This window comes from Chelmon rostratus, chromosome 2 (assembly GCF_017976325.1).
Source record: "Chelmon rostratus isolate fCheRos1 chromosome 2, fCheRos1.pri, whole genome shotgun sequence".
In the NCBI taxonomy this organism is placed as follows: Eukaryota; Metazoa; Chordata; class Actinopteri; order Chaetodontiformes; family Chaetodontidae; genus Chelmon; species Chelmon rostratus.
This window is the reverse complement of record NC_055659.1, coordinates 19,784,695-19,798,957: the sequence shown is the minus strand read 5'-3', so window position 1 is coordinate 19,798,957 and position 14,263 is coordinate 19,784,695. Positions and strand designations below refer to the sequence as shown.

General features: G+C 42.8%; 1 protein-coding gene across 3 annotated transcripts; it reads left to right on the top strand.

The window, feature by feature from the left end:
• Positions 1-276: 276 nt before the first annotated feature.
• On the top strand, positions 277-7,252 carry mdm4 (MDM4 regulator of p53). 3 transcript variants are annotated; one of them, XR_006007594.1, is made up of 12 exons: positions 277-461; positions 1,062-1,149; positions 1,236-1,310; positions 1,487-1,620; positions 1,733-1,782; positions 2,251-2,315; positions 3,676-3,772; positions 3,862-4,022; positions 4,175-4,372; positions 4,509-4,577; positions 4,683-5,820; positions 5,896-7,252. XR_006007594.1 is itself a non-coding variant. In XM_041956976.1 (11 exons), the coding sequence occupies exons 2-11, from the start codon at positions 1,078-1,080 to the stop codon at positions 5,250-5,252; spliced, it is 1,476 nt and encodes a 491-aa protein (XP_041812910.1). In that variant the 5' UTR covers positions 277-461; positions 1,062-1,077; the 3' UTR covers positions 5,253-7,252. The 3 variants fall into 3 exon arrangements, 2 of the variants coding, with proteins under 2 accessions (XP_041812910.1, XP_041812899.1); XM_041956976.1 differs by having other exon boundaries at positions 4,190-4,372; positions 4,683-7,252; XM_041956965.1 differs by having other exon boundaries at positions 4,683-7,252.
• Positions 7,253-14,263: the final 7,011 nt, after the last annotated feature.

Genomic DNA, 14,263 nt, shown 5'->3' with positions numbered 1-14,263 from the left:
GTGATATCTCTATTGGAGTTATCAGAACATTTCACTAAGTTAAAATAGTAGAAATATACTAAGCTATAGTTATTTACCTGTTACCTTCACCAGGCACTTCCCACCTCTGTTAATGCTTTAGGAAATATTTGTTTTCTTGCGTTAGTGCTCTCAATATGAATAGTCTGTATTGTTCCACTGGAAGCCCATGGTGCCAGCGTAAGTACTATTTCTGACAGTAGGGGGCGCCACAGTCTCAGCCTATGTAGCTGTACATCCGGAAGATGTGTAGCCGTATTCGTCGTTTTGAATCTGTAGTTTAACTAGCATAACTGCATAGCTACCTGTTAGTAAGCGTGAGCTACTTTTGAAAACCCCAAATTTATAGGTTCCATATATATTTATATGATGTCGGCTGTATGTTAAGGCAATTGTGCGTGTGGAACAATGTAGCGGCTGTGAAGTAATGTCAACTCAACACGGTGAGATCATTGTCAACGAACGCATTGTTCAGGAAATAGCTAGCCAGCTAAGTTAGCTAACGTTAGCTCTCTCGTTGCATTAGCTAACACGTTTGTTAGTAGCAATAGCAGATTTCTCACCAGCCAACATTAAGCAGATGCTCCATTTCACATGCCAGTGACTAATTGTGGCTGCAGTTGGCCTTTATTTGTACTAATGTTACATTCGTTTATTCATTTTTGCGCGAGCTCGGGCCTGCCAGAAATTTTGGCCTTATTATTTTAAGGAAAACAGAAAGTAATGGTGGAGTGGTGGGTGTAAACGTACACGGCTCCATCCAGGCAGCTGTCTGTTCACATTAGCTTGTTTTGGCGCAGTGTGTTTGGCTTCAGATAAATTAGGCCAAAGACATTTGGCAGAAATTGTATGACCCCGTACACACTTCTGTTAATGTTAACGTTGTCAAACAATGCAAGATAACAATTATTTGACACTTGTACGCTGTTTGCCCTCGTGGGCGTTGGTGATAACGTGTAACGTCTAAGTAAAAGGGTTTGTGATGATATTAATCGGAATTTTTAAGGCTTGTCTGTCTTACGTGTTAAAATTTTGGATTTCAGACTTTGTTTGTTTACTATGAGCGCCCTATCAGCCCAGGCTCCAGCATCAAGCTCATCATGCAGGACACTGCCTGGAGAGGGAAATCAGGTACAGAAACTATGACGCCTACTTTACCTGTACAATTATCCAACATTGCATATATAATTCATGTTTTTGTACTGTCTTTCCCTCAGGTACAACCAAAGGCCCCTCTCCTGCAGATTCTGCGTGTTGCCGGAGCCCAGGAAGAAGTCTTCACACTCAAAGAGGTGAGCTGTCAGGTGAAAAAGTAGGTTTGTCAGTATGCAGACTGATATACCGACTCATAACGATGTCCTACCAGGGAAGTGGTCCACCGTTCAGTAGTCCTTTGTTCTTGGCTCACATAGGTAAAAATGTACCCTGTAGGTGCCTTGTGATATTTGATATCTAGACCTTTGTGTAGGTGATGCACTATTTGGGTCAGTACATCATGGGGAAACAACTGTACGATAAGCAAAGGCAGCACATCGTCCACTGCCAGGATGACCCTTTGGGAGAGCTGCTGGAGGTGGAGAGCTTCTCTGTCAAAAACCCGAGGTATTCACCCACACCATAGATGGTCACCACTCAGTAATGCTGGACTATGCATCTAAATTCATATATCTAAATAAGGAAGTCCATTCTAAACTCTTATATTCTCATTTTACAGCCCCGTGTATGAAATGCTCAAGAAATACTTAGTTGTGCTTGGTTGTTCTGGTAAGTGACATATACATTAAATGTTTTATTCATTCTTTATTTGAAAAAATGTTTCTGTCTGGGGAATCATCAAAGAAATAGCAATTTATGAATATATTTTGTACAGCTAGTACATTGTATATTTGTGATGACTCTAAATTCAATTTTGTCTTTTTTCTCTTCCCTTTGTGTTTGATGAATTCAAACATCTGTAACATGGTGTGTTTTGAAGTGAAGATTCCTGGTAATATGGTGATAATCTTGGCATCATATTCCTCCTATATAGTCTAAAATCAGATTTTTTTGTTGCATACATTGTGAGTGCTTGTGATGGTGCATCTCTTGGGGATGCGGGAACCAGAAGAACGCCTGTTTTCCAGCTAGTCCGACAAAGTCGCAGCAGAAGGCCTTCGTGAGAGAGTGTATTATGCTATAATTAAAGGGTGGGGGTGTCCTTTTTTCTGTTACTGTGTCTCATCTGAAATGCAGACGCTGCAGAGAATCTTTCTGTGGGCCGTGAATGTGTAGAGGGCGGAGTGGAGGATCGTGGTCAGGTAAAGCTGAAGCATGGTGCTCAGGAGAAACAGAGACCCCCAACCTCTCTCGCCTCACTACACACAACACTTGAATACAGTACTGGCGGGCTAAGTGCAAAGCTGATAAAAAGTAGATAAAAGCATAAAAATGTCTTGCTATCATAAAATGTGATATGCACTGATCACAGTTAGTTTGTTTTGTTTATTATGCTTTTGGATATTCTCTTTGTGTCCGTGGCAGCTGTCACACAAATGTAGCCACACAGAAAAGACATTACAATGAAAGACAGACCGACACAACAAACATCACCAACGATTAAGAACAACAAAAAGTAACACACACCCCATATAACCAAGACTGGTTTTGGTTTAGTCCAGTAGGCCTTGGTGTAGCATCAAGTCACAAAGACTATAGTGAGCTGCCATCTGCGTGTGTGTAATGAGGAGAGGAGGTAACGTCTGCTGTCTTCGTTAGTGTGCATTTGTACAGAGTGGCACCGTCTCTGTACAACCCCATCCTTGGTTTAGTCTGGTGGTATTTCAGCACCTTTGTGTGGCCCACCAGCACCACCCAGTGGATGGGGGGGCAGAGTCACTCTCTCTGTCTGTCTCAGAGTTCTCTTCTCTGCTCCGAACTGGAGGATCACAGCTCTTCTTTCAGGCACAGGTCTAACAATAACCCTAAACCTTTTCACCCTTCCCCGCATTCCTACACCCTTCTTTCCTATTCCCTCCAAAATCCACCGGGAAGCACCTACCGAGTGCCCACTTGCTTGAAAGACTTCGTCTCAACATTGTTGACCATTGTTGAGTCTGATTTAAATTTCTGATCAATGTTTTTCTAAAGTACATATTCAGTCTGTCAGCTTTGATTGATAGCGAGTAATGTGAGACCTTAGATGCCCTCTTTATGATTTCTTGCTGCTTCTGTTTTCTTTCTATTCGGAAACATCTTTTCCATAGATGTACACTATACAAGACAATTTATATTGTACTGTATATATCTATGGATCAGATCTGAGAATAAATGTCATCACTTAAATCCAGTGATTTAGTTTACACATACTACATATTAAAACTATTCTAGACTTTTTAAAGCATTGACTCACTAGTTTCATGCTAATCAGAACACTGGCTTTGCTACCTGCCTTTTCTCTATTGTCTATGCTTTTTAACCCCCACACATTTTCAGTGACTCTATTATCTCCCTAAATTTGATTTACCCTCCCTCCCCAATGGCCCGTACCCTAATTGCCCAGCCCCTTGTTCCCTGTACCACCTACCCATGCCCAGAGGCCATCTTGAAAAGGAGCTGTTAGTCCTCCAATTACCCAGTTGAGGCTCTGTATTCTAATTTTTGTCCTTCCTCCCTCTGTAGATTTGTGGGGGTGTGGTCAAAGCAGGGCTGGAGGCTGTCAGTGGTGGGCCTCTCCTGCAGACCCCCTCCCAGAGACGACCTCGGGAGCCAGACGATGGTAAGTGAAGAGTCTGACATGTGTTCAGTAATATGCCCAAAACAAGACCTGCTCAACATGCTGGATTTAACTGGTCAAAATCTCTTCAGATTCCCTTGAAGGCCTGCCACGGTCAGCCTGCAAACGGCCCAAACTGGATGTTACTTTGGACGAGTGGGACCTCTCTGGCCTGCCCTGGTGGTTTCTGGGTAATCTCCGTAGTAACTACAGCCGCAGGAGCAATGGCTCCACTGACATCCACACAAACCAAGTAAGAAACTTCATGTGTTGTTAGAAAGTTAATCTAATAAGAAAAGTAACAGCTGGTTCTTCAAGCTCAAAAAGGCCTGACACAGACATAATTACTTGTTGGCAAATGGCATAAATTGGAGTGTAACAGTGGTGGTCTGACTGATATGTCAGCTGTCTCCTGCACAGGAGGAGGACACAGCCATCGTGTCGGACACTACCGACGACCTCTGGTTCTTGACTGAGGGCGAAAGTGAACAGGTGAGCGTGGAGATGAAAGAGGCTGCACTGGAGGAAGGGAGCGGAGGAGAAGGGGAGGCTCCACCTGAGGATGATGACGGAGGAGGGAAGGAGGAGAAAGCAGATCGAGAGGTAGAAGTTTGTTTTATGTTTCTGTCTTCATTGGTTTCAGACAGGCTCATACTTACCTATAAAGTTATTAATGATTTAATTTTTTTTATAATTATTTGTTTATTATTATGATGTTTGATCAAATGTCTTTTCCCAGATGCAGGAGGAGCCAGATGAGGACTCGCAGTGTCTGAGCGACGACACTGATACAGAGATCTCCACACAGGTTTGTATCATCTGTTTCTTACTGTTACAGCTTTAGGTTGTTGTAGTTGTAGATTGAAAATTAAAAAATGTTGATTTGTTACTTTTTATCTCTGTTATCCCTCAGGATGCGTGGCAGTGCACAGAGTGTAGGAGGTATAACACACCTCTCCAGAGGTACTGTGTTCGCTGCTGGGCTCTACGTAAGAACTGGTACAAAGATGTCCCCCGACTCGCCCATTCCCTTTCTGTTCCTGATATCCCAGCATGCAGCTCTCTCACCGCCCATGATGAGGAAGATGACAGCGACACAGGCATTGATGTCCCAGACTGCAGCAGGACAGTGTCTGACCCTGTCATCCTGCCCTCCCACTCTACAGCTGACCGACCACTGCCCACCATGGTTAGAGGGAAAGGCAAGGGGCCTTGGCCTTCCAGCTTCCACAAAGATGAGCAGCTGTCAGAAGGGGAGAGTCAAGAAAATCTGGGGATGGAAGTTGAAGAAGTTAGGCCAGAGGCACTGTTGGAGCCTTGCAAGCTGTGTCGAGTGCGACCGCGCAATGGAAATATAATACACGGGCGTACGGCTCACCTGCTAACCTGTTTCCCATGTGCAAGAAGGCTACACAAGTTCCAGGCTCCTTGTCCAGGATGCGGGAAGATCATTCAAAACGTTATTAAGATATTCATCCTCTAAGAAGCAAGCACACATCTGTCAGGCTCTGGGGACCTACACAATAAATAATACAACAAACATTTTCCACCACAATCAACCACACAGCTGCATGCACTCTGGTGCGCACACACACACTGCTTGTAGACACACAAAAGACATGCACCTTACCCGTAAAACCTACACAGATATTCACAAAGTATGGCACTTGCTAAAGCTTGCTCTTGGTTGCATGGTTTATTTTGCATCACACTGCCTCTGAAGTATTGTTTGACGAAACCTAACAAGAGTTTGCCATACCAAATGTTTGTTCTGGTGCCACATTTAAATAAGGGATACACAAAGGCAGAAGTATTTATTTATTTATTGGAAAATCACATAAGAGTGCAGTTTGTGTGAGCTGTTATTGATTTCATGAAGGCTTGTTTTTCCAGGCTATGTGAATTTTCTCGTTGGTATTTGCATTGCATTTGTTAAATGTCCCATTTTAAAAACTAGTATTGCTTGCTTTAGTTCTGGTAGTTTTGTTTGAGTTTCCTTCTCCATAGATTCACTTCAGTCATCTCAACAAAAATTGGAAAAGCTGTTGCAGGTATGTAGCTACAGTACCACATCAAGCATCTTCAAGGCAATTTTTTTTTTTTTCACCCCTGTTGTATCATTTTAGGTATTGTGGCTCCGAGATTTCAGTTATGAAGACAAGACTGAAGGAAAAACAGTCTTAAAACTGCGACTTTGTTGTCAGCTGCTGCAGCTACGTGAAAGTATCCTCCTAAGCCTTTCTTATTAAAAAATGTGTTCTCGCAGCATAAGTGAATGTACTGTCAAATACAAATGTGGTGGCTTTAGTCCTGTTTCTCTCAAAGTATTTTAAAATGTAGAGTTTAATTTAACCTGCTTGAGAATGCACAGCTGAAGTATTTACTGTAATTTTCTCTCATGGTAGTAATTTGATATTAATATGTATTCAATATTTACAGTTGCCAAGCCTCTGACAGTTATGCCTGCAGTACCTTAATTAAGTCATATAATTGTTGGTTAAAGTTTAAATGTTATCATTCAGAAAGGGTACTTTACCTCTTCCTGAGCTTATTATAAATGAACAATTTCTGTATATTTTGTATTTAATTTATTTATGAATCTGTTTTAATTGTTTAGCTGACCACCTCTAATGAAACAGAAAAGGCTGCATTTGTTACAGAGTTCTAACATGTAATTTAGAGCTAAAATGCTTTTGAAAGTTCTACAGAAAGTCTTTAAGGAAACAGGCTAAGTTACCAAATGTACCCTCAGTGAAAATGACTGCGTAGTACTTATTTGCAGGTGGGGGAGTTTGATTTAAGCGTTACACTGCCATGTAATGACTCTGAACTTTAATTTGTATATTATAGATTTTATTTTGATGGTTCTGCATTATTTGAAGGTTGTATTGCTGCAGCACGTAGATGCCTAGTTCTATCAGTGAGTGTGTGAGCTGTCTACAAATACAGTATGCTCTACAATACTCAAGATTTCCAGCGACAGAAAGCATTTAACTCTTGGCTCTGCTTTGCATAGAGGGAATATAGTCGTTCTTTGATCTGCTCTTTACTTGCGCTTAATCTTTCTGCCAGCAGGTGGGGAGAAGTCTCAATATTGTACCCGGTGCCCACAGAAGCTGTACAGTACCAGTGATACCATGTAATGCGTATATAGAGCATGCCTCCTGTCGTGAGTAGAGCCCGCCCTGAGCTGGTGTGAGAGCTATATTAGCTAAAAGCTATAAAAGATTAATGTAGCCTGTTGTATTTATCACCACCATTGTGAATCGAGAGAGACAAACTTCCTCTGAATACAGACCTCATAAGAATGGCTTAGTACTTATTATACCATTAATACTGGTTCAGAATGACACGTAATTGTTGCAATTATTGACATTAAGACTAATGTACTCAAACATGGTACAGCTAATATGGTTGGTTTTTTTTTCTACTTGTTATGGAATAAAAAGTTGTTTTGTAAAGCAATAAAAAGTTGGGAGTTAATTGTTTCACTTATTTCATTTGTTGACCACAGGGACAGTTGATGTACAGTGCTGGTGCAGAGAGCCATGTGTGGGTGTGGTGTGTTTTGGCTGAAGAATAAGTCATTGTATGACAGGCCAGCTGTCACGTCCTCTCTTTCTTGACTGGACTCCAGCACCTGCAACTCTTCTCTGCTTACTCACTGTTCTACTTCCTTGTGTCGGCCTTATTTTTGTCCTCTTGTCTAGAAGTGGGACAGACACCCTACCCTCTACAGTATATGTTGCTATCAGACTTCTGCTCGCTAACTTGTGCATAAATACTGCGGCTAATGTTGCCAATACTCATTCGGGAATATTGTATGAGTGTGGAAAGTCCCCTGTGACGCTGTCCACCACCTGAAACTACACAAGGTTCCAAAGAAGCCCACAGAGGAGCTTGTACATGTCCATAAAGTATTAGTACTTCCATACAAGTGCAGGCAAAATGTAAATAAACTTTAGTTTTATCAGGAAAAGTATCAAATGTACAAGTACTCAATGCAGTGAAATGGTCTGTGACTTAAAATATTATCTATCATTAAATGATGACTACTCATGTATTGATGGTTAAGCAGCATTTTACTGTTACAGTTGGTTGAGGTGAAGTAAAATTTGACTGGTATCTAATGAATATTTCTATTATTCATTAATCTGCTGAATATTTCCTCAATGAATTGGTTTGGAAAACATGACAAAATGGTAAGAAACGTCCATCACAATTACCCAGAGCCCATCATCAAACTGCTTGTTCTGCCCAAACCTTTAAATTATTGAGTTTACTGGCATAATTCCTTACTTTTTCGAAGCTGGACCTGACGGGCAAGAAAAATTACTGAAACAAATAGTTGGTTATAAAAATAGTTGCATTAGTTTTCCATCTGTCTATTAATCAATAAATCATTTAATCCTTCAGCTCTAATTCAATTGTCTGTAGGGCATTTTAATCTGCAGTGATGCATCATATTTTTAAACTCTAAATGTGTTTTGATGTAAAATCTTATTCAAGTATAACTGTCAAATAATTGTAGTGGAGTAAATCACATTTCCCTCTAAATTGTCATGGGGTATAAATGTAAAGTAAAAACGAAATAATCAGGTGAAGTACAATTTGTGCTCATACACAGTATTTAAATAACGCACTTAGTCACATTCCACCACTGGCAAACATCAGGGTCTGGAGGTAGCCGGCGCTTGCTGTCCTCCCTGTCATTTGCACTTCAGTATTAAATGCTTATAACAGCCATACTAAAATGCTTTCGCTCGCTATGCGTCTAATTCAAGAATGGCACCCTGCTTTGTCTGCGGCGTCTGGCATGTCACAGAACGTGGGGATGAAGAATGGCGTAACACCCCCGTTTGCATGGCACCCACAGCTTGGTAGCTCTAGAATGGCACAGTCTAGGGAGTGGTAGGGGATCTGCATGTTTCCATGGCGACAGCACCTCTATCCGAACATCCCAGAATAACTTAACACATTCTCCGTTTATCCCCTATGGCGTATGCAATACTTCCTAGAGGGAAAATAGTTAGGATGGAAGCTCTCTGTTGAACATTGCTCTCATATTTTTGCCCATACTTATCATTTTATTGCTTTTTTTGTGTTCTCACACTTTCAAAGCACCTTTATAGATACATATAATAACTCTTCCTGTGTCCTTCGTCTGCATACCTCCAGGCTGGTGAGCCTCAGCCTGTTTACCCTTCTTTACTCTCTCTTGGCCGTGCGTCTGGATATCTGTAACTGTATCTCTGTGGCCAGGACCTTTCTTTCTCACCTCCATGCACAAACACACACACACACACACACACTTTCCCTCTGTTGTGTCCGACTATTTGGTCGCTCCAGAAACCAGGCCGCTAAATTTGTCCCACTGGTGACATGGGAGAAGGTCAGTGGAGCCAGAGAAAAAACAAAGATAGGAATATGGAAAAAGGCATAAAGACGGACAGATTTTCAAAATAAGAGCGGAGGTGGGGGACGGAGATGTGACACATTATTTTGAGATTAAAGGAAAAACGTAATCGAGCATGTCTTTCCTTGTATCCACAGCAGGAGGCCTGATAGGGAAGATGCTGTGAAAAGCTGGGCTGACTGGCATCAGGGCACAGTTTCCGCATAGCCATCCACTCAGATCTCACAACACTCATATACACATCCCTGGCCTCGACAGGATTCAGCCGTGTCTCCTAGAGGAGCTATGCTGATTGTGGTTTACACTTTGGCAACGTCAAGGTGTAAATTGCCTTCAAATTAAACAGGATAGATTTTATGAGGGCCTGGCTTTACCTTGTCAGATACTTTACTGATTGACCTAAGTGGCGGTCTCAAAAAGATGAATGTTGTTTGTCTTCTGGCCTGTGCCACCTATTTTGATCATGCAACCTGTGGCTTTATGGGAATATATGTCATCTGTTTTGTAGTAGCGGAGCATGGCTTATTTACAGTGAATAACTTTAGGGCTGCCATGTGCTGCAAAGTATGTTAGTGGGAAGTGGGTTATGTATGTAGGTATGAGTATGTATGGTTGTTTGTCCATGTGTGCTGGAGCCTGGCAGTGAGTGGGATGCCAGTGAAGGGAAGGGCAGCGGATGGCTCAGGGGCTCAGCCCATTCCTGTGATTTAACATGACACCACTTGCACTAAGACTGCGACAGCTGCGTATGCACATGCCGGCCATTCTGTTTGTTGTAGGGGATTACTCTGCGATAAAAGCCCCAGTGAGGAGCAGCATGGCTGGGCTACAGAACTACTGTTTCGCCCCTGACTTAGAAAGCTTTCTCCAGGCCTCCGGAGCCCTGTGAAAACACAGGTGGGGGCACTTCATTCTGAACAGGAATGAATGGGAGTATTCTCCCGACGATTAGCCGGGCTGTAGTAGTGTCACATCACCTTTAGACATCAGTCAAACGGTACAGCACTGCAGCTTATGTAAGGTTCATTACTCAACAGAAACAGTGGGCCATAGTAATCAGCTCTGACTGCTCTCTTTCATCTGCTTCAGAGTCGATTGATTTGCTTTGATTGCGTCGTGTTGATCACCTGGGAGGAATATACTGCTTTGCCATCGTTCACTGTTAATGTTTTGTTGTCGGTATAAAATCAGAATGTGAAAGATGAGAGCTCTGCATTGTGCAGCATGAAAAACAGATATCAGAGGGCTGAGTAATGGACTTGCAGTTATCATGGCGACGCTCGGGCATCTGTTGCTGTCACTATGGTGACCATGTCCTCTCCAAAAAGGCACTGAACCAGTCCATAACATTATTGCGTGAGTCCAGACTTCAAACAGAACAATGCATATCAGGAGTAATACAGAAACACTCAAGTGTAAATTAATAAATTAGACACATAACTGTACATTCTCCAAAACCTGTATCCGATCTCCACATTGCTCCTACCGCAACTACGATCATCTTATATATGTAGGATGTAGGATAAGGATGTAGTGGAGAGTAACCCAACTTAAACATACCCACTTGACAGAAACTTTAATAATGTCACTTAACTGCATCTGCAATTATTTATGAACAAATTAAGTTTCTGTAAAAATGGGTCTTTATGGTTATAAAAGGCAAAGTCTCCAAGTTTCCTAATAGTTTTCTAGAAAGGAACTGATATTCATGTTTTGCAGTGAACTGTGAAGGAACCTGTGGAGGACTATGTATTTTGGTTCTAATGTGAGTGAAAATGGAGACAGTGTTCCATTAGTGCACGTCCAATTAATTCCAAACAACTGGCAGCTAACCTCCTTTTAATAGTGCACGGCTGCAGAACGCTGCTCAACGCAAATTTGTCCACAGGCAGGCATACAATTTTAACAACTGCGATGAATAAGGTTTCAGATGATAAATCAGTATTTGCTTTGGTTTAAATAAATCTCCAAAGGTTTTAGCTTCAAGACGTTTCTCTGTAAAACAACAACTGCTTAGAAACTTAACTCAAAATAACTGTCTCAGCACTTTGTCTCCTATTTTGCTTATAAATGGACAGAAATGATTAGTTCTGCCCTGGAAACATTCACACCTGCAAATAGAGCATCACCACCACACATGTATCCACTGACTGCAGTCTGTTTTTGTGGTTGTTGTATATTAGATTGTATCTCAGTGAACAGAGGTCCTTGTTGATCCACCTTTGATCAACACTCCCTCTCTGTTGTTATGTTACTCTCCTCTTACATATCTGAGATTTCCTGACTGTGCTCAGATGACAGTTCTCCAGGTCAGCGATGATCTTGAGGCTAACCTGGGGTGAGGAGGACTGATCCCCCCCCTGCCTCCCCCCTGCTCAGCTGTCTCACAATGTGCTGCTGCTTGTCACTGAGGAGAAGTGGAACAGAGTTGCCAGTGACAGGGCAATCCCTGCTGCACACACCAACATGCAAGCACATATACATAAACACACAGACACACACACTTGCTTGTATTTCGAGTATAAGTACTTTGGCTTCTGTCATTTTAAAACTCAGTTATCTCTGTTACCCCTTACAGCAAATTGGAGGGTTTTTTCTGTTTATTTGGTTTCTATTACATCTTATTCCATCATTACATCACTATCCCTACATATAAAGTAGCAGTCTCAAAATAATAATGATAGATCAAATCTAGTTACAGTCCCAACTGTCACTTTAATGAATGTTTGTCCAGTTTGAACGTCTTCTCTGGCCTGAGTGAAGTTAGGATGGAGGTTTCAGCATGTGAAGCATCTACAAACAGTGAATAAACACTCGATCTCCGCTGGTTTACTGCATCTCAAGTGCTCACTTCAAAATGCTGAGAGGGGACTTGTTCTTCAAACAAGATACAAGTGTGTGTGTGTGTGTGTCACACACAGACACACACACACACATGTTCTCTGGTTCTGCTGACAATGGGTTAAGATGACAGAAGGTTATGAGTGACTCTGACACACTGCAGACCCCCTCCCTGCTGTACCCCTGAGAGCAACACAGGCGTCTTTGTACTCGCTCCACCATCAGTGACTATCCATCACAGACTAACCTGACAGCCCAACTGCAGCCCTGCGCCAAGCCTCGACTCTGCGCTCTGCCTCGACCCCAAACCCGAGCCCAAAGCCCAGGACTAGATCACAATCCACTGCGCAGTCCTGCTAGACCACTGCCTGGCACCCAGTCCCAGAGCGGACCCCTCTCTCTGCATCAACACGCCATTTCATCCTACAGTGAGTGGGATAATTTCACTCACGGCTGACACGCAAAAGATTTTAAGCAGCCTATAATTCGAGTCTAAATGTACTTGAGACAAAAGACTGCAGACAAAAAAAGGTAAAAAATAGGAAATGTAAGCAGGCCTAGAAGATAGTGAATTGAGACAGCATGGTGTATATTTGCCTTGTTTGTTGGCCCTGCTTTTAATAAAACACTAATTAAGAGTCCAATTAAGAGGTGGGATCTCTCTAAAAGGCATTTCTCTTGAAAAAGAGAAATGAAAAACACTCATGAAAAACACGAGTGTCATTAATTAGGCTGATTACAGCTCTGTTTCATTCAGGTGTGCAGGCTCATCTCGAGTCAGAACGCACCATGAGCCTGGAACTCACACAATGATATGCTCTTTAAAACAATGTGCTGTGACTGTAAAAGTTAAGACCGTCAAAGATCCCCAGCATGTTAAGAATTTTGTCTTATTATGATAAAAAAATAATCTTAAGAGTGAACATGAACACACAATTGTTTGTTAGAGAAATGAGAGTAAAGACGTCACGTAACGAATGCACCAGGCTTGGCTTCATGTGTAATTGGCAGGGGTCTGCACCAGACAGCAGTGCCCCTGTATATATGACTGTATGTAGAGAGGCCGCAAACCAGAGCAATCGCCCTGTTTCCAGCTAACACTTCCTGCCAGTATGTATATCACTCTGGTGAACCTATGGTAATGATATAGGATACACAGGGATGTAACATGTCTCACACTATGCTTGTCATTCAAGGCCACTTCTCTGCTGACAGAAGTGTGTGTTTTGGCTGTTTGTCCATGCTGGCGGAAGCCAGTCCGAATTAGCTGGTGAGCTACGAGGTGAAACATGTCCTGGAAGGATTAACACCCGCTGGCCAGGCTAACACTGCGACTGACTGGAAGAGGTCAGGACGACGAAGGCCATACCTCAGCGTGCTCTACTGATTGTTGTCCCTTCATTTCTGAGAGTAACGGGAGCCAGTGTCAAGCTGCTTCTCCACTTACTGTACTGCGCTCTGTCCATTCCTGCTCAGGCCTGTCCGCCTCGGGGTCTAGTTTAGCTCAGAAGGTCACATGCGTCTAACTGTTCAATCATCTTAGGAGGAAAGTCAGTAGATACGAATGTGGTTATATAAAACCAAGACCCAACAATGGCACAAACTTTTACGGCACCTAAGCTTTCATATCTTTAGCGCCGACCATCTGATCATTCTGAGCCTTCAGTCACAACCAAGTACAACTCTTTAATAGTTTATCTGTGACCTATCTTTAAGTAAACAACAATCTCTGGCCTGGTCCAGAACTAAGAGTGAAACAAGTACTTGTCATTGCATATCATTGGCTCCTGGTAGAAGTGACAGCTGTCCCTACTGCCCGTCCCCCTCCTCCACCCCCATGGCAGGGGACTTCATGTATGGTGTCATGGAGGGAGACGCGAGTCTGGGATTAGCTCATTAAGACCGACATCTTTGATCCCAGGTTATCTCCCCCATTTCCACAGCAACTTGATCATATCCTGGCCTCTTAAGGCACGCACGAGCGCGCAGACCCACACAAGGGCGCGCGCGCACACACACACACACACACACACAAATGGGCCCTAGAGAGCAGGGCCCAACAAAGACGTGAAGTGTAGATGTGCAGCAACAGCTAAACGTCGTGTCAGGTTTCTGGGGGCTCGTGCTAAATTTAACCCTGTGATCCTGCAGCAGGCAGAGGGGTTTAAATGCCAGCCTACAGTTGCTCCACACCAGTTGTTCTCCACACGTCTTCCACTCATCACAAACCCCGGCAA